We start from the raw sequence: 23,773 nt of genomic DNA on the forward strand, positions 1-23,773 counted from the left end.
ATGTTACTCTAATGAAGAAACGCGAAAAAATTTAAAAGGTCTTCTAATATTTGAAGATGAAGAAGGAATTTTACGATTGAAGTCCAGATTGATAAATGAGGAAGAATCGAAAGATTTTATTTCTCCAATAATTCTAGCATCGAAACACCTTGCAGTGAAAAGATTAATAGCCCAAGAACATATTGCCAACAAACATGCTGGGACATTAACTCTATTGACTATTTTACGGAAAAGATTTTGGATAGTGAAAGGAAAAAGAACTGTCCGGAGTGTTATCAAAGAATGCTTAACATGTAAAAGGCAAAAGGTAAAACATTCTGAGGTACCTTTTCCGCCTCTTCCAAAAGACCGAACAGAAGTAGCAGCAATTTTTCAAGTATCAGGTGTAGATATAGCTGGACCTTTGTTGACTAAATCTAAACAAAAGGTGTGGATAGTACTTTTTACTTGCGCCGTATTTAGAGCTGTCCATCTTGAACTAATACCTTCACTTAGTACCAATGACTTCATCCAAGTTATGCGTAGGTTTATAGCCAGAAGAGGACGAGTTTCTGTGACGTATTCAGACAATGGTACTAATTTTACAGGACTAAACAATGCTCTGAAACAATTAGATTGGACCACAACTGAAAGTGAATTTAGAGTTAACGAAATTCGTTGGAAGTTTAACCCACCCTCCTCTCCATGGTGGGGAGGCTTCTGGGAACGTTTCATTGGGATTTTGAAAGATCTTTTAAGAAAAAAATCTTGGATATTCCTGTTTGTCTTAAGAGGAATTGCAGACTCTCGTCTGTGAATGCGAATCTGTCATGAACAGCAGACCGTTAACTTACATATCCGAGGAGCAAGATCTGAAGACCTTGACCGCCTCAGTGTTTCTTCAGGACATTCCATTAAATGATGTTCCTGATTTAGATCAAATTGAAAAGACTAATATTGTCTTGAGATGAAGATATATTCAAAAGGTTCGTGAAAATCTAAAACGAAGGTTTAAAAGGGAGTATCTGGGTTTCCTTCGTTCTTCAGTTAACAAAAGAGAAGATAAAATACATGTAGGTGACATAGTGTTAATTGGTACAGATGATAAAAAAAGGCTGCATTGGCTGCTAGGGAGAGTACTGGAACTCTTTACAGGAAAAGATGGAATCATCAAACTTGTGAAACTATGAACTGAAAAGGGAAACATATTAAGACCAATCCAACAACTGTACCCTTTGGAATTGACACCAAATTACGAGCAAGTCGTATCAGAACCTCAGAAGATTCCGGAAGTGGTAGCTGAAAATCCTGAGCTTAATACTGACTCTAATGAAACTGTTCGCGTGTCTCGCTCAGGACGAAAAATAAAACCAGTTAAAAGACTAGATTTATAAACTTCTAAACAAACTTTTGAACTTTCTGTGTTTGAACTCTAAAATATTGATTTCAATTTGCATTCTAATATTTTGAAATATTTCTATTATTATTTGTACGTTATTGTTATCTGAAATTGTATGTATGTATTATCATGATGTTACTGTTTTGAGTTTGTATCCCCAAACTCAAGGTGGGGAGAATGTTGCGCCACAATCAAACTGCATGAGAGGTAAGTTTCTCTGTTATGGAATGACAACGAAAAGAGATGTTGTTCAAAAAGATGGATGATCGAACTGCGTTGTAACGATCATTTTGTGGATATTGCGTATTGTAAAATGAACCTATTACACTGTGCTAAATAGTATTAAAATGCTATATATTAAAATCTAATCTAAATTTTAACAAACCACCCATTATTTTCTCTTAAACTTACAATGATGTTCGCGACACATATGTCAGGCTAACAAAAGATTAGTTGCCAATGACAAGCAACTTTGTAAGAGGGTTGTCTAGTTAATCAGAGAGTACCCAGATGTTGAATGTGTTATATCGAAATTGAAAATAACATAAATTAAGAGTATTTCAGATTTTGAATTTACTTACAAACATATTATGTTTCACAACAAAAACAATGAAACCTCCTTAAGATGGTCATCAAAGATTAGTGGTTGCATTAGAAAACATGAATATTTGTGATGTTTAATACAAATTCATTCAAGCTTTTGGAAATACTGCTAATTTTCAGAAGTGACTGTCTACAAGATATTTAGCCATCAGATTTCACTATATTTTTAATTATTACCAATAATAATAAACATTAAAACAAACTAACACAAAAGAACTTTCTAAAATACCACTCAAAAGTAAATTTAACAATTATGTAAGTTAAATATAAATTTGAATAAATAATTATTGAAAATGTCTTAAGATCAAATAAAGAGAGAGATACAAGGATATAAAAGAACTATAAAGGAAATGAACACAACAGGCTATTAAAAATGTTCTCATTTGAAAGCTGGACAATAGGTAAATACTATTCCTTAAAGCAGTCATTGAATTCACAAGATATCATTCCAGTAAATTTGTAATTTATGTTTTTTAGTAAATCATGAAAATGGTTAAAATATACCTGAGTTCGTTAGTGTTTTAGAAGCAGCTTGAATTCCAACATCTTTTACTGTTTTTTTACCAGCAGAACTTGAGACTACATTTTTCTTACAAAATTCTTCCCATTCATAATCTTCTTTCTGAAGTAAGAACAGTTGTCGAGCTTTAAATTGGAAATATCGCATCTCATTATCTGTAATTCTAGGTGCAGCCATTAAGTATTGTCAAGAATTCATAGCATCTATTGATTCCAGTCCTACCTTTAGAATACCTAGAAAACAATGTTGTGGCAAAATTATATCATTTCAAATTTTTAATGCATCAAAAATTATTTAAAACTAAAATGGAAATAAATATTTATCATACTTTTAGTAAATGTGGTTACATCAAACTTTATCATTAAATATTCAGTATAAGGTGTTCATTAAAAAATTTACCCCTAACAGACTGGAATTTCATATATCAGGGAAGGTTTTTTTTATGACCAGCCTTGCCCTCTGTAGCAACTCTGGCAAGAAAGTGGATGCAGCACATTTCTGCATTGGCGAGAAACAAATGGTTACAAATCTGTGCATGTGCAAGAAATACATGGTTGTTGATTTAACAGTTTTTTTATAATAGCATTATGTAAATACAAAGTCCGAAATCCGGCGATTCCGGATTTGGGATTTTTCCGGATATTAGTTCATCAGATTAAATCTAGTAAGATGGCATGTAGAAATTATAAAATTAAAAATGTGAATCGTGATTTATGAACTAAAGGGTATCAAAATTTACAAAAAAAGTTTAATATTTATTTGTTTACCTTATTAAACATTTCTTTTAATGTAAGTTGTTTAAGTTGCTTTGTTTTTTTGTGCTAATACTCTCTTTTTAATTCTGTAAACAGACATAATCTCTTGTTTAGTTACATCCTTGAAGTCCTGTAACTGCTGTTTCGAGAATTCTGACTAACTTGTCAATCGAAATTTTCTCGTTTTCAGTAACTTCTCTGTCACTTTCTTCACTATCAGTAGTGGTATTTTCACGATCTAGAACAGTACTACAGATTTTGCCATTCATTAATTGATTGATGATTGAGAAGTGTTGTCATCAAAATGAAAAACTTCTTTTCTACCATCTTCATTTATTACCACTTTACCACATTTCTTTACAAAATTCGTTAATTGGAAAATTTCACCTTCGCTTTGCGATATGCGAAAACCTTTAAAATTGGCGGCTATCATCATCAAATTTAGCTATCCTTCACTATACATATTTGGCTATGCATCATGAGCTTGCAGACTAACGACAAGTTGTTCCGTTAAATTTTATCTTGCTTCTATCGCACCCTTAGACAATTAAACCTGAATTGTATTAGTTATTTATTATACTTATGTCTATTTTTTGCACATGCTTAAGGCTTCCCAGAGTTCTGAATAAATAAATTCTCACATATACTTAATTATACTTGTTAGGATTTAGGAACGGGGAAGACGGGCACCACACCTTTACCATTTGGTTAATTGGTTTAGCGCCGCCTCCCCACTACGTGATCCCAGCCGTTTATTGATATTAGCAAACAGATACATAAATTGAGGGCAGGTGCTAGATAATATCTTACTGCCTGATGCGGTCTCTGTGGGTCCTAAATTCTGTGACTCGGCGTGACTATACGAGCCCTGGCACTGGTTCTGGGTTTATGTGAATAACAAATCAGTTATTCTTAATTCAAATAGCCCTAAATGTAATCTTTGAGTTTATGAGTATCATCAACAAAATCTATTTTTAGCATATGGAAAGAAATATTTGGTAAATTTTCCTTGTCAACATTTTTTAGTGCATTTAACTTAAATCTGTAGTTATTGCCAAGTGTAATGTCAACATAAAAGGTTACCATACTCCTTTATTATTCAATTACTAACATAAAAAATTTGTTTAGGCATCGCTACATGAGTCATTACTCAAGTTGTCATGTTTTGATAAACAAGCAGTGATGAAAAGAAAGTATAATAAAAGTAATGATTCGCCAGGTTGGCGTCGGTCAGATGAACGATGTATCTATGCGGAATGTTTCGGTTTGAGATAGGTGCCACGCAGATACACAGCAATGGAGCTAAATTACTGATTGTACAAATTTATGCTAAAATGATTTTTTCTTCAATAATAAGGTATTTAATTTAGTGTCAAAGCGAAATTAAGAATTCTGCACTCTCGAGATGTTTTATTATGCGCAGAGGGGGGAATCAAATGGGCATGTGTAAAACCTACCAGAAAATTGTTGGTTGTTTTGAGGTCCGGATTTTAGATCATTCCGGATAATGGACGTCTCGATTTCGGACTTTGTACTGTATGATAAAATACTTTGTAAAATACTTCTTATGTTTACTATTTCCAGTCTTTTATCAGTAGAAAAGAAGCTAGAGTTAATGCCTCAGGCATTATTGGCAGCAGTTACAGAACATTGATGAGTCAAAACAAAATGACCATCCCCATATTTTTCAATGAACTTGTTTGGATGATGTGGAGGGCACATGATTAAGTGGGAATGATATTTAACTGGTACTGAAGAAGGTAAGGAATCATTCTTACCTGATTCTATTTTTGCTAGCGATGGAAAAGGCTGCTGATCTAAGCGAATTTGATAGAGAGCAGATTGTAATGGCCTTGAAGACTTAGAATGAGCATCTCCGAAACTGTACGATTGGTAGGTTGTTCATGATCTGCCATTTTTAATATCTATGCTAATAATGGCAGAAGAAATGGATAAATTACGGTGAGATCAGCAATAGAAGCCAAGGTGTTGAATCCACGTATAATCAAAGAAAAAGGACGTCAAAGATTGTCTTGCTTGATACAGCAAAATCAGCATCAGATAGTGGCTCAACTGGCAGCCCAATACAATGCAGGTCCAAGTGCAAGTGTTTCAGAACACACAGTTCAGGGGACACTGTTGGATATAGGACTGCGCAGTAGACATTTCACTCATGTGCCAAGCATCATTGTAAACTATGGCTACAGTGGGCTTGGGAACACGGAGACTGTACCATGGATAAGTGGAAAACAGTTGCCTGGTCAGATGAATTACAATTTCTCATTCATCACATCAATGATTGTGTCAGAGCACATGACCTTCCAGGCGAACAGTTGCTCTCTCCCCTGTGCAGCAGGTCATACACAGGCTGGTGGTGGCAGCATTATGCTTTGGGGGATGTTCTCATGGGTGACCAGTGGGACCCATAGTTGTTGTAGAGAGACCATGAAAGCTGCGTATTATGGATAATACATTCAGAAATAAAACTACGGATCAGCTTCACCCTTACATAGCATCCGTCTTCCCAACTGAAAATGAAATCTTCCAGCAGGACAACGCTTCGACTCACAAGATTCAAACTGTGTTGGAGTGGTTCAAGGAGCATAGGAATGAATTCCAATTAATGTCCTAGCCACCTAACTCGATGGATCTTAACCCAATAGAGCACATGCTACAACCTGTTTCCAATCATATACAGTCAAAAGTCGTTAATCCGGATGTCCATAATCCAGAATGATCAATAATCCGGACCTCAAAGCTACAAACTTTCTGCGCATGCGCATTTGCACATGCACATAATACTTTTACGCATGTGCATATGCATGCGTGTTTAATGTATAACGGAAGGTATAAGCTAAGCTAAAATTATCTAATTATCTATTTCAGTTAATGTTGCTGAATGCGTTGTTCCTTAATCTTCGAATCGGATCCGGCTTATTATTTTTTGCAGATTGTTAGAGCAATTTTATAAAAGTAAGCTTGAACTTTCGATTATGTCAAAATTTCTGATTCTGAAGCTACCAAAGGATCTAGAAAGCGAAAGCATGTTTCGATGTCCCTCAAACAAAAAGTGGAATTGCTGCAAAAAATGAATAAAGGCATATCCTTTGTTTCTCTAACTATTCCGAAATCTGTTTATCAATTTCACGCGGCTCTGCCGGGGGGGGGGGGGGACGTCGCGGTGCGCAATAAACTCAAATTTGATCTGTCAGCACTATCCTTATCTTCAGGGCAGATTTTTTATTCTATTCGGCTTATAATTTTTTACTAAATGTAGTATTTCATCTCGATGTACTCTGTCTTTGATATTATTTAAATCAAATTCTTCGTCATTATAAATATCACGAATACACATCAAATAGTTTTCTGGTTGCAATTTTCTAATTTCGGCTATGCGCAATGTATGCTTTACGCATGCGCGCGTTGAAAGAAATGTTTTATAAAGTAAACAAATAAATATTAAGCTTTTTTTTTTTTTGTAAATTTTGATACCCTTTAGATCATAATTGCTCTTTATTTCATAAATTACGATTTCATATTTTTAATTTTATAATTTCTCCATGCCATCTTACCAGATTTAAATTGATGATCTATAATCCGGAAAAACCGATAATCCGGAATCGCCGAAGTCCTGACGAGTCCGGATTAAATACTTTTGACTGTACCAAGAACTTGTGGCATTCATGCCAAGGCAGGTTACAGCTGTTTTGCAGGCCAAAGGCCACACAACATATTATTGAGTAGGTTGTCTTAATGTTTTGTCTATTCGTTGTATCTAATTTTCCAGTACGTTTTGCAAGCTGCATTTTAAAAATAAACTGCTAACAAAATTTTATTAAATTAAGTAATAAATTTTGCAGTACATTTATATATATTGTTATTTTAAATAAATTGCTTATCTAATTATACTAAATATGATATTAATATCTATATTAAATAAGTTCTGGTGAACTATGTTATTTCATATAAAGTGTTGACAAAATTGTATAAAATACTATAATAAATAAAAATTTATACTAAATTCTTTTTATAGATATATAATTTATATTTTGCAGATATTGAATGAATTACTGTTTACCATGACCAATTACATTTTCATGCATGCTTATAACATTTGGTAATAAAGCAGACTTTCTTGATCTCAAATTGTGTCGATCTCATTTTCTCTCACCAAGTCTGCTACAAAAGACAAGTACTCAATATTTTAATAAAACTTTAGAGATAAATAACTAGTGATCAGCTGAATAACAGCAAAACGGAGAGGAAGAAAAATTATGTTACTGGAAAAAGAGACTTTTTTTTTCCTTTAAAAAAATAAACAATGATAAATAACATTTCTAAATACCAAAATAAGTAATATTTGCTAATACAGTCAAAAGTCGTTAATCCGGACTCGTCAAGACTTCGGCGATTCCGGATTATTGATTTTTCCGGATTATAGATCATCAGTTTAAATATGGTAAGATGGCATGCAGAAATTACAAAATTAAAAATATGAAACCGTAGTTTATGAAATAAAGAACAATTATTATCTAAAGGGTATCAAAATTTACAAAAAGAAAAAGCTTAATATTTATTTGTTTACTTTATTAAACATTTCTTTCAATGTAAGTTGTTTAAGTTGCTTCGTTTCAAGTGATAATACTTTCTCTTTAATTCTATTAAACAGACATAATTTCTTGTTTAGTTACAAAGTTCCGTTGTTCAAGTCCTATAATTGCTGTGTCGAGAATACCTACTAATTTGTCAATCGAAATTTTTTCATTTTCAATAACCTCTGTGTTACTTTCTTCACTATCGGAAGCGAATTATAATGATGAGGAACTTGATTTAAATCATATCAAAAACGGAGTATATCGAGATGAAATACTACATTTAGTTAGGAATTATAAGTCAAATAAAATAAAAACATCTGCCCTGAAGATAAGGATAGTGCTGCCAGATCAACTTCCAATGCATCGCGTGCCGCAGCGTCCCACCGCCCACGCCGCAGAGAGCACCATGAAATTGATAAACAGATTTCGGATTTCAAAACATACTTTCACTTTGTAGATCCTTTACATCAAGGATGTCAAACTCGCGGTCCACAACAAATATTTTTGTGGCCCGGCCAATATATCGGCAATTAATAATATATAATATTAAATTAACATATCGACGAAGAAAAAAATGAAATGTTTACTGCTAAGTAATTAACGATAATTTATTCAGTGTTGTTAGATTACTCACAGTGAGCTGACACACACACTACTTAAATTACAAATGCGTGTGAGTAGCTTGTGTTCAGGTACCTTCAGCTTTTAGGGGACACGTGCACTCAGAAATTGTACGCATCCCCCGATAGCTGAACTCATGGTCTCAGTTTTCCAATCATAGTTTTGTACGATATATTGGTGCATGCACTTTGCTTTATTATAAATTATTACTTAATTCATATTGTTACGGATTTCATAGTTATTTATTTATTTAGTATTGTAATTAGATTTGCTTCATGTTGCCTTAGCAACGCAGACGATTTTTGAAAAGACAGCTGCGTTGGAAGGTTAAAAATAGAACAGCGCATGCATTTAATACCTAATAAATAAATATCTCGTAATTGCTGTTGCCATCCACAAAAATCCAGATATTTATAGATGTTTCCAGTATATTCAAGAAATTAATTATAAAGCTTTTAAAAGCCGAGAACAAACAACTCATTTCAGTAGTAGCTGTAGTTCTAGTGAACTGTTTGTTTACTTAATGCTGTGATTGATTTGTAGCGATTTCGCTGTGAGATAGAATTAGTTTCTCTGTTTTGAATTGATTTTTGCTAAATGTTTGACATTTTGTGATATTATTAGAATATTTTTGAAGAAATATTTCAGCATTTTGATTTATCTCTTGTGGAAAGAATAAATTTTTGTTAACTTTTTAACGTTAACCGTGTTCATTCCAGCCCTTTGTATTCAGTAAACCAAGTGGTAGTAAAATTAAACGAAAAATCGCTGACGAATATAGAATATTTCAAGTAAAATGGGAAATAGAATATTTTTGCTGTGAAATAAAAGATAAAATAATCTGCTTGATATGTAATGTAATCTGCTATTAATGTACCAAAGTTATATAATATTAAACGTCATTACGAACAACACAAATCGAAATATAACAATTACGAAGGATTAATGAGAGAAGAAAAGTTGAAAGAGCTCAAGTTAGGAGTGAAAAAGCAACAGTCCATGTTTAGTAAAGTATTGCAAGAAAGTGAAGCGGCGGTACATGCAAGCTACGTCTTGTCCGAGTTGATAGCTAAACATTCGAAGCCTTTTACTGACGGTGATTTCATCAAGGAATGCCTAATGAAAGCTGGAGAAATTGTTTGTCCTGGAAATGTGAAGGCTTTTCAATCAATTTCATTATCTCGAAATACAGTTGCGGAAAGAGTTACTGATTTAGCCGCGAATTTAAGTGATCAGATCAAAGCAAAATCATCTAATTTTGAAAGTTTCTCCATTGCCTGTGACGAGAGCACGGACATTAGTGGCAAAGCTCAATTAGCAGTGTTTCTTCATTCTTGTGACAAGAATTTTAATATTTTTGAGGAATTACTGGAACTAATACCGATGCCTGGTACTACCACAGGAGAAGATATATTTACTTGTGTTTTTGGACTTCTGCAGAAATACAATCTACCTTTGGCAAAATTTAATTCTGTAGCTACAGATGGCGCTCCATCAATGACCTGGAAAAACAAGGGCTTCGTAGCATTACTAAGAAAAAAATTTAGTGAAATTCACGGTTCAAACATTCATCATATGCATTGTATTATAACATCAAGAAGTTCTATGCACGAAAGTAATAAATATGGAGAATGTTTTATCATATATAAAAAAAGTTATAAATTTTATAAGATCTCGAGATTTAAATCAGCGTCAATTCACTGCTTTCTTAAGTGAGTTAGATAGTGAATATTCGGGTTTGTCCTACTATACCAAGGTACGTTAGTTATCTTGCTCCAAGATTCTCAAACAATTCTGGGATTTGAAAGAAGAAATATGTCAGTTTTTAAAAACGAAAAATCAAGACGTAAGTTTGTTTTACGATCCAATATGGATACAAGATTATCTTTCTTGGTTGATATAGCCAAACACTTAACCGATTTAAATTTATCGTTACAAGGAAAAGATCATATCATTACGAATATGTTTGACATAATTAAAGCATTCAAATGTCAACTAGTTCTTTGGGAAAATCAACTTAAAAATGAAGATTTGATGCACTTCCCGACGTGCAGCATGAACAAATCAAGTTTAGATGATACTTGTTCGTATCAAAAATACGCAGAAAAAATTGCAAATTTAACAACTGAATTTGAAACGAGGTTTAATGATTTTAGTTCCCTCGAAGACAATTTTTTTTTTTGTTTTGTTTTCTTCGATTTTCTCAATAAGTATTGACTCAGTACCCAGCCATATGCAAATGGAGGTGATCGAGATTCAATGCAACTCAAATTTGAAAGCAAAATTGGTTGATCTTTACATTATGGTAACTTGGCGTTTTTTTGGCGACCAACTCTCCTACAGCAACCCTCTATTTTTTTTTCCCGCCGCCATTTTGTCTTCACGAAGTAAAGACATGTTTCTTTTCTTTTTATCTACTGAACACTTCTTCCAACAATCTACTAGCCGAATTACACTTATGCTAGAAATTTTATCTAACAAAACTGCTTAATCATGACAAATATTGCAGAATTGGGAAAAAGTGCACAATACCATACTCCTTATGCGTTTTTCAAAATAACACATACACATAAACCACGTACACGCCGACTTATTTTTACCTAAAAAAACATCCCAGAATTGCAAAAAAATGGCATTGCGCACACTCTTCACTATATCCATGTACACTGCTTTTTTCTCATAAATTAGAAAAATTTCACGAAAATACATGACAATTTTCTCAATCTTTAAACCCGGTAAAAAGAACATATATGAAATTACCTGATCGCGAAAAAGTATTTACCCTTTCCAAATATGAACATTTCCACATATAAAATAAATAAAATATCCAAAAACTTTTACCTCTAAATCATCTATTACATTATACACGTCACCAACGAATTCATACCGCAAGCATTACAAATACTTAGTATCAAATATTTAAATTATTTCCATGCACGTTTACTTCAACTTAAACGTATACCAAATTCCTACAAACATAAAATTCACAAAATAACTATCATTTAATTAAAATATCACTAAACCATGTACACGTCGACTTATTTTCACTTAAAAAAACATCCCAGAACTGCAAAAAAATGGCATTGCCCACACTCTTCACTATATCCATGTACACTGCTTTTTTCTCATAAATTAGAAAAATTTCACGAAAATACATGACAATTTTCTCAATCTTTAAACCCGGTAAAAAGAACATATATGAAATTACCTGATCGCGAAAAAGTATTTACCCTTTCCAAATATGAACATTTCCACATATAAAATAAATAAAATATCGAAAAACTTTTACCTCTAAATAATCTATTACATTATACACGTCACCAACGAATTCATACCGCAAGCATTACAAATACTTAGTATCAAATATTTAAATTATTTCCATGCACGTTTACTTCAACTGAAACGTATACCAAATTCCTACAAACATTATTGAAATTATGTTGTTACTTTATTTCTGTGATTATATTATTTATGCCTCTTTTAGAAAATTTTAAAACATTACAACTTAAATCACAAAATATAATTGACAAAATAGTGACAATACATGGTTATTGACTTTCATTGATGTTTTGGTATATCATACACTCCTTCAGGTATGTTTTCACCTATATAATATTTTCAAAGCATAAAATATTAAAAAAAATATTTAAAATTATTCATAACAAGATGTTCTTAAATGAGTTTTACAGAATATGCATAAAAATATTTCTTTCATAAAATCAGAAAATTACACATATTAACAAAACAAAAATCAAAAGCATAAATTTTTATTCCATCAAAAAATCAATCAGTTATCTTGCAGGAAAATTTCATACAGTTTTTAAGAATTCAAAAAGTAGGAAATATGGGGATTGAGAAACAAATTTAAATATAATGATATAAAGGAAAGTGTGTAATCAATTATCAAAGGGGAAAAAAAACTATCTTGCTGTTTCAGATACATGGATTTTATCATAAAATGTTTTTTACTTGATATTCAGATACAGGATACTATGACTGCATTAGTAATATATGTTCATGATAAACAAATAAGCAAGCAATCAGTTTCTTAGTTTCATTTTCTAATAAACTGTCTTAAACCAAACATCTGAATGTTAGACACATAGTTTGAAAAGATTCACATTATCACAAGATCACATCCTGGAAATTAATAGCCACACCTTGTATTATTCTCAAAACAGTTAGAGTATTCAAATCAGGACAGACTGCAGACATTGCAATGGAATCTCTATTATTCTTTTCAAATGATGAATTAGATTTTGAGAAATTTTTGGATAATACTGAAAAGGCTAAGTCAAAGCAAATAAAAATAGAATCAAGAGCCTTTAGATATAAAAATGAAAAAAATACAAACAAGATTTTTACACATTCCTGAAAGAAATAGAGAAATATTGATTGCTCTTGCAAAACACCTCTTTTAGAATTTACACAAATCTATCCTGAAAGTTAAAAGTAGTCCTAACAGTAACAGCTCATCCTCCTACTCAAGTTAACGTGGAAAGACTATTCTCAGCTCTGAAGTTTATCAAATCGGATCTACGATCCCCTATTAAAGAAGATTTTGTCGAAGTTATACTGTTTCTTAGAAACTACTAATGCCAGTTCTTCTATTTCAAAATAAATGCTAATTAATATAAATAATCTGTTATGCCATCAATTTTTTTTTTCCTTCTGTATACTTCTTCTTTCGTATTTGGAAAATAAGTAAATAAAGCTGTAGCCCATGTATATACAGGGGTTGGACAAAAATATGGAAACACCTTTAAAAAAACATGTTTCTTTGCTTAATATGGTGTAGGAAACCCGTTGGCATCCAAAACAGCTTGCAGTCTTCTCGGAATGGATAAATACAGTTCCTGTATGTTTGCCAAGGGATTATTATACCATTCTTCCTGCAAAACGGTGGCAAGTTCAGATAACGATGTTGGCGGTGGATAACGAGAACGCACTTTCCGTTCCAATGTAGACCACAAAGGTTCGATAATATTCAGGTCTGGTGACTGTGATGGCCAGGGGAGATGGGACAACTCATCCTCGTGCTCAGAAAACCCGTCCTGGACAATGTGAGCTGTGTGAACAGGGGCTTTGTCGTCTTGGAAGACACCATCACCATCGGGGAACAAAGTTTGTACCATGAGATGAACTTGATCGGCCAAAATGTTCACATAAGTCTTGGCAGTCATGTGCCCTGACACAGTTATCATGGGGCTAGCAGAGAACCACGATATGGCTGCCCAAACCATAACAGAACCCCCACCATGTTTCACTTTTGGCAACAAGCAGTCTGTATTATAGGCTTGAGATGGCGTTCTTCCAGATGTAAACTCGGCCAGAAGTGGGAAACAATGTGAAAGAAGACTCGTCAGACCATATTACTTGCTTCCACTGCTCTATAGTCCAGGCTTTATGACTTAAACACCACCTTTTCCTGTTACGGGCATTAGCATCACCGATGAGTGGCTTCTCAATTGCAGCACGGCCAGCAATTCCCTGTTTATGAAGCTCCCTTCTAATTGTTTTGGTACTCACAGGGTTCGGTAACACAACATTCATTTCAGCAGTAACTTTTGTAGCTGTGGTCTTCTTATTTTTCGTCACAATATCCGTTAATGATCGTCTGCCACGATCACTCAGGACACACTTTCGTCCGCACTGTGATTTAGCAGATGATGTTTTTCCGCTTTTCAAATATGCGGAATAAATCTTCGATACAGTACCTCTTGAAACACTAAACATCTCGGCTACCTTGCTTACGGAAGCACCTACCATACGTGCTCCAACAATTTGCCCACATTCGAAGTCTGTTAACTCTGACATAATGCAACGACAACCTCACATAACAGTACTCCGACAACAATTGAACTGTTTAGCACATTTACGAAGTTGTATAGGTGGCGTCAGTAGTCAAAAATGCCAGCGCCACCTACATATTTCATTAAAATCAATCTTTCTTTTCAAACATGCATTTCACAAGGTGTTTCCATATTTTTGTCCATCCACTGTATGTTTACATATATATGAGGGAATCAGAGTCTTTAAGTTCAAAATTCCAGGAGCTGGAGTTGGTTATTCTCCCTACCGACTCCACAGCCCTGGTTTCAAAATGTTCTTATAATTTAAATGAGTAACCCCAACATTGTTTTTATGGTTTTAAATAGTCTCCAAAGCAAAAGATCCAACTTTTGCTTCAAACACAAAACACTTCATATTATTTATGTGTTGAAGAAAAATTTAATAAATAACAGAAAGACATCAGATTGTCATTATTTATTCTCAAGTTTTGTCCCACTTAGTTTTCATAATTTATGTTATGTTTCGATAAACGTTTAGTAAGCGAATTTTAAAATTTATATATTTTTTATTTCATTTGTAAAGAAAACCAAACAAACTAGAAAGTCAATTGTTTTCAGGTCGTGTATGTGGCCACATGCAATTCAAGTTTGAGACTACTGTATTAAGCAGTGCTTAAATTGTGGAGACCGGCTCCGGTACTTGTCGATTTTTAAGATAAATTACAATTTTAGCTGGAGCGAACCGGAGCCCTAAATAAGATTAGCTCCGGTACTTCTTTTTATAATAAGTACTTCATCAGCTATACTTTAAGTATATTTAATTTTTGTGATGATAAAAGAACTTTTTCCCCACCCCTACGATCTGAGCTTAAATTGGGACGGTGCTTCTTAGTTTTTGTAATAAATCATAATTCTAGCCGGAACGCACCGGGGCCCTGAATAAGAAGACTGCGGCACTTCTTTTATGTAATTGAATAACAATTTCAGTAAAAATTTTATTTTAACAATAAAATTATATTAAAAATCACTTATTAAATTTCATCTCCTTACATTTTATTTAATTTTAATTACTTCAATCTTTAATTATTTCAATAAATAATAGTTAATTATGTAATAATTATCAATTAAATTATAATTATCTAATAATTATTAATTAAATAGCTATAACTTAATTTGATAATAATTAATTGTTTCATTTTAAAATTATTGATGAGTTTAATAGTCATTTTATTTACTTATTTACTCTTGTTCCTCTTTGCTGACGACCCAGGCGAACGCAGTTCGCAGTAAATGGGCTCCCGCGCGGATGCGCTATGCCTGAAAAACAAGTGTGGGCGATTTTCGAACTTTTGATTCACCATAGCATTAGTAGTTCCTGAAAAAGGAGTTCAGATAACCGCCACTTCTAATCTTAGAAAGTAAGCCCTGGTATTAAGTGATAATAAAATAAGACATGTAGAACTATTAACATTAAGTTTTGGAAGCTTGTATATAATTTACTTACTAGATTAACAGTCTATGATCAATAACAGAATATCGCATTTGGAAAAGTATTAAAAAAATATTTCATTATATTTCCAAACTGAATTTTCAAACCAAACCGCTTAATGCAAGAAATAACATTAAAAAGAATAGTCCAAGTAGAAGTTTCTTCAAGAACGAATTCGAAAATTAACATTTTGTAAATTAGATTTCTCATTTCTTACATGAATGTTTTTACCTATAAAATATTAAATTACAACTAATAAGCTGATAATAATTTTAATATATTTATGCTGTTGTTTATTAGCTTGTATGTGTTTTTATATTTGTGTAATTTTCAGATATCAGCCAAGATTCCCTCGACTTGAACTACATCTAAAGTTTGTGTTGGTCGCCGCTTCGGAGGTCGCCGCTTTTTCGGATGGCCCAGACTGTCCTTTCCCCATCGATGACGACTAGCTGATAGTTGACACTAGAGCTACTTTATAGTAGCCTTAGTTGACGCAAGTCTTGTCGATGGATAGTAAAAGGAAAGTTTGGGCCATCCGAAAAAGCGGCGACCTAGAATTTCAGGCTGAATCTAAAACTTTGTAGCTTTTCTCCTTGTGTATTTTAAAATATCAAGAATTACGAGGATGACGAAGTTACTTTTATCGTGTCGTACGGGATTTTTATTTTCACGCCAATTTCTTCTATATAGTGCAAATAAATTTTCGATTGATAGTGTAAATGGATCTGGTTCTGAACATAAGCGGAAAACTTGTAAACTTTTGAATGAAGAAAAACTTGATGACAGTATTTTGAAGTTAATTGTTTGTCCTCTGACTAAAAAAAGTTTAAGGTATGATGCAGAACGAAATCTTCTGATAAACGATGAACTATCAATTGGTTTCAAAATTGTTAACGGTATACCCAACTTAATACCAACTGAAGCTGTAACGCTTAACCAACCATCAGCATGAATCCAGTATGTTTCGATCATAAGATTTTTTTGTTATCATGAGTCGAATACTAGTACAAAATTTGTATCGTTAGTTGATGGTTAATTAAGGTTATTATTTCCATGTTTGAGTTTTTGAAATAAATATATTTAAATTGAACTTTGTGTTTTATTAATAAATTACACGCATTATATAATGTTTTAAATAATTTTTGTTGTTGAAAGCCTCTGCTACAACATTATTGTAAGAAGTAAAAGAACTTTATTAAATGACTGTCTCAAATTTCTAGAAATTATACTTTCAGTGTTTAAAGATAAAAAAAGGCTACAAACTGTCCTTGAAGATTTGACATGTTAAAGCTATTATTTTAGACCAGCCATTATCATTAAAAAAGTATGACCAAATTATTATTAAAGCATATGACCAAAATATAATTATTTTTCATTCATTGAAATCTTTGTATGGTCTGTGGTGTCTTATTTATTCTTATACAGTCAAAAGTCGTTAATTCAGACACCCATAATCCGGACCTCAAAGCTACAAACTTTCTGCGCATGCACGTAAGACCTTTACCGCTGCGAATATGCATGTGCGCATGCGCATAATATGTTTACACGTGCGCGTTTAATGTATAACGGATGGTATAAGCTAAGCTAAAATCATCTAAATCAGTTAATGTTGCAGATTGCATTGTTCCTTAATCTTTGAATTGGATCCGGCTTATTATTTTTTGCAGATCGTTAGAGTAATTTTATAAAAGTAAGCTTGAACTTTCGATTATGTCAAATAGAATTTCTGATATATACTTACTAATATGTAAAGGATCTGCAAAGTGAAAGTATGTTTCGAAATCCATTAAACAAAAAGTGGAATTGCGGCAAAAAATGGATAAAGGTTTGTTTCTCTAACCATTCCGAAACCTGTTTATCAATTTCACGTTGCTCTGCGGTGGTGGTGGTGGGGAAATGCAGCGGCGCGCAATGAATTGGAAGTTGATCTCTCAGCACTATCCTTATCTTCAGGGTAAATGTTTTTATTTTATTTGGCTTATAATTCCTTACTAAATGTAGTATTTCATCTCGATGTACTCCGTCTTTGATATGATTTAAATCAAATTCCTCGTCATTATAATCGCTTCCGATAGTGAAAAAGTGACACAGAGGTTATTGAAAACGAAAAAATTTCGATTGACAAATTAGTCGGTACTCTCGACACAGCAATTATAGGACTTGAACAGCGGAACTTTGTAACTAAACAAGAAATTATGTCTGTTTAATGGAATTAAAGAGAAAGTATTATCACATGAAACATTGAAAACTTACATTGAAGGAAATGTTTAATAAAGTAAACAAATAAATATTAAGTTTTTTCTTTTTGTAAATTTTGATACCCTTTAGATCATAATTGTTCTTTATTTCATAAATTACGGTTTCATATTTTTAATTTTGTAATTTTTGCATGCCATCTTACCAGATTTAAACTGATGATCTATAATCCGGAATCACCGAAATCCTGACGAGTCCGGATTAACGACTTTTGACTGTAGTTTATGTGATTATATGTCTGATATTTGAATTTTTTTTGTTACAGTTAAGCAGTTTCAGGTAAGGAATATTTAATTTAATTTGTTCTGCCCTCTAAGCCCAGTTATGATACTTAACTGTAGTAGCTTAAACTTAAACTGCATGCAAGCAGAATGCACAATCTGAAAATAGCTGGGGGGACAGAATTTTTTTTTTTATGTATGTTTAAAGAAATAAAAAATTTTAATTTGTACTTTCTAAATATTTATCAAAACAAACCTAAGCAGTAATAAGAATATTGCCCCCCCAAAAAAGTTCAAATTTATATTTATTTTCTAATCTGATATCATTAAAGGGGGAAAGTGCAGAATCACCCACTCCTTAGCACATTTTTAAGACTTGTACAAACTTGGTATTCATGTACACATCGACCTATTTTCACTTAAAAAAAATCCCAGAATTGCACAAAAATGACATTGTGCACTCCCTTGACTTTATCCATGTACACGTCGATCTATTTTCACTTAAAAAGGTCAAAGAAAATTGCAAAAATCCAATTCCTCTTATTCTTGTAAAAAGTGCCAAACAAATAAGTGGGCGATTCTGCACTTTGCCCTCATTAAAGAATTTACGTTAAACACGTTATGAAAAGTTGCTAATTTTTAAGAGAACGATTACCATGTAGTATTGTGTGGCTCCAACTTGTCAGCAACTGTGGTAATGACTGCTATGAACTGTAAATTTACACAAACACATACGAAGGGTTTAAAGCCCTTTTTATTCCACTTTAGAAATAACAGCTGTGTTCACTTGACGCTCACAAACTACGCCGTCCTGGCGGTTTAACAAAAACAGAAATGTGAAACTAAAAAATAATGACTGGATGAATAAATAACTAGAGCACTACCTACGATGCTCTGAAATCTTAACTAACCTAACCACGTTCTAGAATACAGCTGAGATTCAGCGAGCTTACCAATTAAGCAGTTGAAAGATTCGGCAAACTGCCGAGATAGGCACACAGGCCGAAATGCGCGGTTCTTAAATTTCTACCTAGCAACCTTCACGTTTGCGATTCAAGAAGCATACATACAATCTCGTATCCCTTCTATTTAAACTCAACTTACTTCTGCTAAATTTGAATATACTGCATGCTCTACTACAATTTACATACTCTAGCATTGGCAATTCTAGGGGAAAGTAAAGGCTTGACAGGAAAGATAACTTAAAATAAATGTTAGTTAAAATAAATATAAACCCTACAACCAAGTAGAACAAAACTGAGAATAAATTATGACAGCATTTCTTATTATAGCTTGGCATTTCATGGTTTTTCGATTCTCATAAAGTTTATATCCTGGGAGAGAAACTGATAGAATTATCTTCATCGTGAATTGAATATGTTGATCAGTGAATTGAGTTATTTTCTTATTAATTCTCAGCTGTGAAAAAAAGCTATTTACATGTTTATTCTCAGACAACCTGATTATTCTTGGTACAAAAATCTGTAACTGAGCTTATTTATTTTTTGACAAGTATGAATAAATATTAATCAAATCTGTTACCTTCAAAAGGGGGTACATGGACACAGAGTTTGTGTAGTTCTTTGACTTGTTATTTTGGCTTAGTGGTGTAGTGTAGTGGCGAATTTTGTGTCAAAAATCGCACCAAAAAAAAAGTCAAAAAATTGCACAAACTTGGTATCCATGCACACATCGACCTATTTTCACTTAAAAAAAATCAGAGAATTGCACAAACTTGGCATTATGCACTCCCTTGACTTAGTCCATGTACACATCAATCTATTTTCACTTAGAAAGTCAAAGGAGTAGCCAATTCTATACTAGAGTCAAACAAAAACTATATAATCTCAATAAACTACATTTTAATGAAATAATATAAAAAAGGAAGTTCATTGTAGGGCTACATACAGGAAATTTAGAAATTTCCGTGCCTTCAGTCAAACAAAATTCCTTAACAGCAGCCAAAAACGTCCTAAAATTATCTGAACAAGAATCTATACTGGCGTCGCTACATAAATTCACAAAAACAAGAGTCGGAAATATCCTCCGTAGTGCCGATATCCTCTGACGTTCGACTGTATGCATTTCCTTCCTACAAACAGGACACTTATAATAGCTACAAAGTAAACCTTCATTTACACACCAGTCAATTGTTGCTTTTTTCCCTTTTGTTCAAATTGTACAGAGATTCAAATTAATCTTACCACATTCAGCGATTTTACCGTGTAAACACAAAATAACCAAAGTACTTCCTAACTAACATCCAACACAAATCTTTTCCCATCATTCAAATTCACTGCAATCACACAACCAATTATGTCATAATAGGGTTGCCGTAGCATTCAACTACTCAGGTTACCATAGCAATAAAGGAAACAACAACTTAGTGATAATCCAAAGGCGCACACTTAAATATACTCTAACTGGTATATTAAGTGTGTTTGTTGATATCACATTATAAATTAAATAGCTACATTTGTCATGTTAATCATATTTTTTTTAATGGAAATGAAAGTAATATAAGCTTGAATTTCAAATAATTAAAATCTTTGCCATAACTACATAGCTGAAATAATGTCTTTGTGGGCTGCCAGTTACCTCTTTTTTACTCTTAACACAAATAGTAATTTTTGCCAATTTGTAATGGAACTTTTTTACTCTGTGTTCTGTATCTGAAAATTTAATCAATTTTTTATAAGAAATTGAAAGAAATACTAATTGTATTATACTGAAGATTATTTTTAAATTGGAAAAATTATCACTTTTTCAGTAAAGTGTAAATAAATGAAAAATTTATCTTAAACATCATCTGAAAAATTGAAATAATGACTGTTAAAATAATTGTTCTATTCAGGAACTATGTTTCAAGAAAATATTACCATTTATTTAAAAAGAAGCTTAATTTCTAGTTAGCATGTAGATTATATTTTACATCATTATAACTTAATTTGATGTTGTTTATGAAAAATACGTTTACACATGCACGTTTAATGTATAATGGACGGTATAAGCTAAGCTAAAATTATCTAATTACTATTTCAGTTAATGTTGCAGATTGCGTTGTTCATAAATCTTCGAATTGAACCCGGCTTATTATTTTTTTCAGACTGTTAGAGCAATTTTATAAAAATAAGCTTGAACTTTTGATTATGTCAAATAGAATTTCCGATATATATTTACGGTACTATTCGGTTTCGAGGGCTGTAAACAATTGAATTTTTGTCAATTTTCTTTCACTTTTTACGTGAAAATAGGTCGATGTATGCATAGATGAAGTGAAGGGTGTGTGCAGTGCCATTTTTGTGCAATTCCAGGAATTTTTTTAAAGTGAAAATAGGTCGATGTGCACATGGATACTGAGTATGTGCAATTCTTAAAATGGCATCAAGCAGTGGGTGATTCTGCACTTTACCCAAAATTCGATTGCCAACTTTTCGTCATGGGCAATTCCCAAATTTTTACATCCATAGGATATCAAAAAAGGATTTAAAATTTAAACTAGTATGTCAGTGGCGTCTTAAGAAATATAGAACTATGTAAACCTCAATCTGAAATCAACGCGTACGCTAGATTTGGCGTGCTGTTAAATGGGCGCGTTTGCTAGATTTGGCGCTTTTGCGCATACATTTTCGCTGCAATTTTTTTACGGCCCTCGAAACCGAATAGTACCATATTTATTTACCAATATCTAAAGGATCTACAAAGCGAAAGTATGTTTCGATGTCCACCAAACAAAAAGTGGAATTCCTGCTAAAAATGGACAAAGGCATATCCTTTGTTTCTCTAACCATTCCAAAATCTATTTATCAATTTCACACTGCTCTGCAGGGGGGGGGAGGACGTCGCGGCACGCAATGAACTGGAAGTTGATCTGTCAGCACTATCCTAATCTTCAGGGCAGATGTTTTTATTTTATTCAGCTTATAAATCCTTACTAAATGTAGTATTTCATCTCAACGTATTCCGTCTTTGATATGATTTAAACCAAATTCCTCGTCATTATAAATATCACGAGTACACATCAAATAGTTTTCTGGTTGCAATTTTCTAATTTCGACTATGCGTAATGTAGCATTACGCACGTGCACGTTGAAAGAAATGTTTAATAAAGTAAACAAATAAATATTAAGCTTTTTTTTTTTTTTTTTGTAAATTTTGATACCCTTTAGATCATAGTTGCTCTTTATTTCATAAATTATGGTTTCATATTTTTAATTTTATAATTTCTGCATGCCATCTTACCAGATTTAAAATGATGATCTATAATCCGGAATCGCCGAAGTCCCGACGAGTCTGGATTAAAGACTTTTGACTGTATTCATTGAAATAAATAATAATTATTTATTGATATAAAGCTATATTCTAAAATAGTCATATTCAAAACATGTGGAGTTTTGGAATTTAAAAGTCATTCAAAAGAAACATTCCAAAATAAAAGCTGTTAGTGAACGAACATTATTGCCTTTTTTTTCTTCTTACCTAGCAGAGGCAATCTTTAGTCAAATCAATAATTTATTACAGAAAACAAAAAACTAGTTGAATATTTTTGAACAAGGTGATTTAAGCATTAAGTAACTTCACAATAAATATTTTAAAAAACTGTACACATCAAGTGCAGCATTAGTTATAACTGAACTTTTGTGCAATCAAAATTTGTGTTCATTTTCTGAAAACTTTTTATATTTATAAAATTACATATAATAATTTTAAAAAATTCATAAAACATAGATCTAATGAACTGCTTTTTTTTTTTTTTTCCAAAACTTTGTTCATATTCTTAATCTAATTTTTGTTATTGTTTAAATTATATATTCATATTGTACAGACAAATTTAAAGAGGTTGAAGAAGAAAAGCATTCTTTTAAAAGGTGTCAACCAAGAAAAAAGTTAGGAATCTCTGTTTTAAAGGAAGGAAAAAATCTTGAAATGTATTTACATTACATTTATTCTTGTATTAATTTTTTATATCATTTGCTTTTCTCTTTAATTTTGTTCAAAATTTTCCCTTTAAAATTTCTATGTTTATTATTATTAATTTTTATATATAATTTTTTAATTAAATTATTTCAAATGTATGCTCTTGAATATCTTTTTATAAAATATTGTTCTTTTCAATTTAGAAATTAAGACCTGTTTGTTTAAAGATATGAGATTCATATCATATATTTTTAATCAATCATATTGACAATTTGTTCACTGAATATATCATTTATTTTTGTTACCATATTAATAATAAAATATTAAATATATTTTGGTTAGTTGCTCGAATATCAAGGCCTAATTAAAACAATATCAAAAGATTTAAAAATATAAAAAAAACAAACACTTATTATTGTTAATTAAATAAAAATTAAATACAGTCAAAAGTCGTTAATCCGGACTCGTCGGGACTTCGGCGATTCCGGATTATCGATTTTTCCGGATTATAGATCATCAGTTTAAATCTCGTAAGATGGCATGCAGAAATTCTAAAATTAAAAATATGAAACCATAATTTATGAAATAAAGAGCAATTATGATCTAAAGGGTATCAAAATTTA

General features: G+C 32.2%; 2 protein-coding genes across 5 annotated transcripts in view; one reads left to right on the forward strand and one right to left on the reverse strand.

Moving 5' to 3' along the window:
* LOC118196707 (uncharacterized) overlaps positions 1–15,899 on the reverse strand; it is a 125,156-nt gene extending 109,257 nt beyond the window's left edge. For 2 of the 3 annotated variants that reach the window (XM_085818576.1, XM_085818567.1), the window contains exons 1-2: positions 15,769–15,894; positions 2,486–2,734 (exon numbers count right to left, since the gene is read on the reverse strand). In XM_085818576.1, coding sequence (XP_085674702.1) covers positions 2,486–2,678 — 193 coding nt within the window. In that variant the 5' untranslated portion in view covers positions 2,679–2,734; positions 15,769–15,894. Of the gene's footprint in view, positions 1–2,485; positions 2,735–15,499; positions 15,640–15,768 lie in introns of all 3 variants that reach the window. The other variant, XM_085818570.1, reaches the window with a different exon arrangement.
* The window catches only part of LOC118197800 (alpha-ketoglutarate-dependent dioxygenase alkB homolog 4), a 197,994-nt gene that overhangs the window by 128,355 nt on the left and 45,866 nt on the right, over positions 1–23,773 (forward strand). The gene's annotated exons all lie outside the window — the stretch shown is intronic.

This window comes from Stegodyphus dumicola, chromosome 1 (genome assembly GCF_044657685.1).
Source record: "Stegodyphus dumicola isolate Sdum_Otavi_A_Nest chromosome 1, ASM4465768v1".
NCBI classification, from domain to species: domain Eukaryota; kingdom Metazoa; phylum Arthropoda; class Arachnida; order Araneae; family Eresidae; genus Stegodyphus; species Stegodyphus dumicola.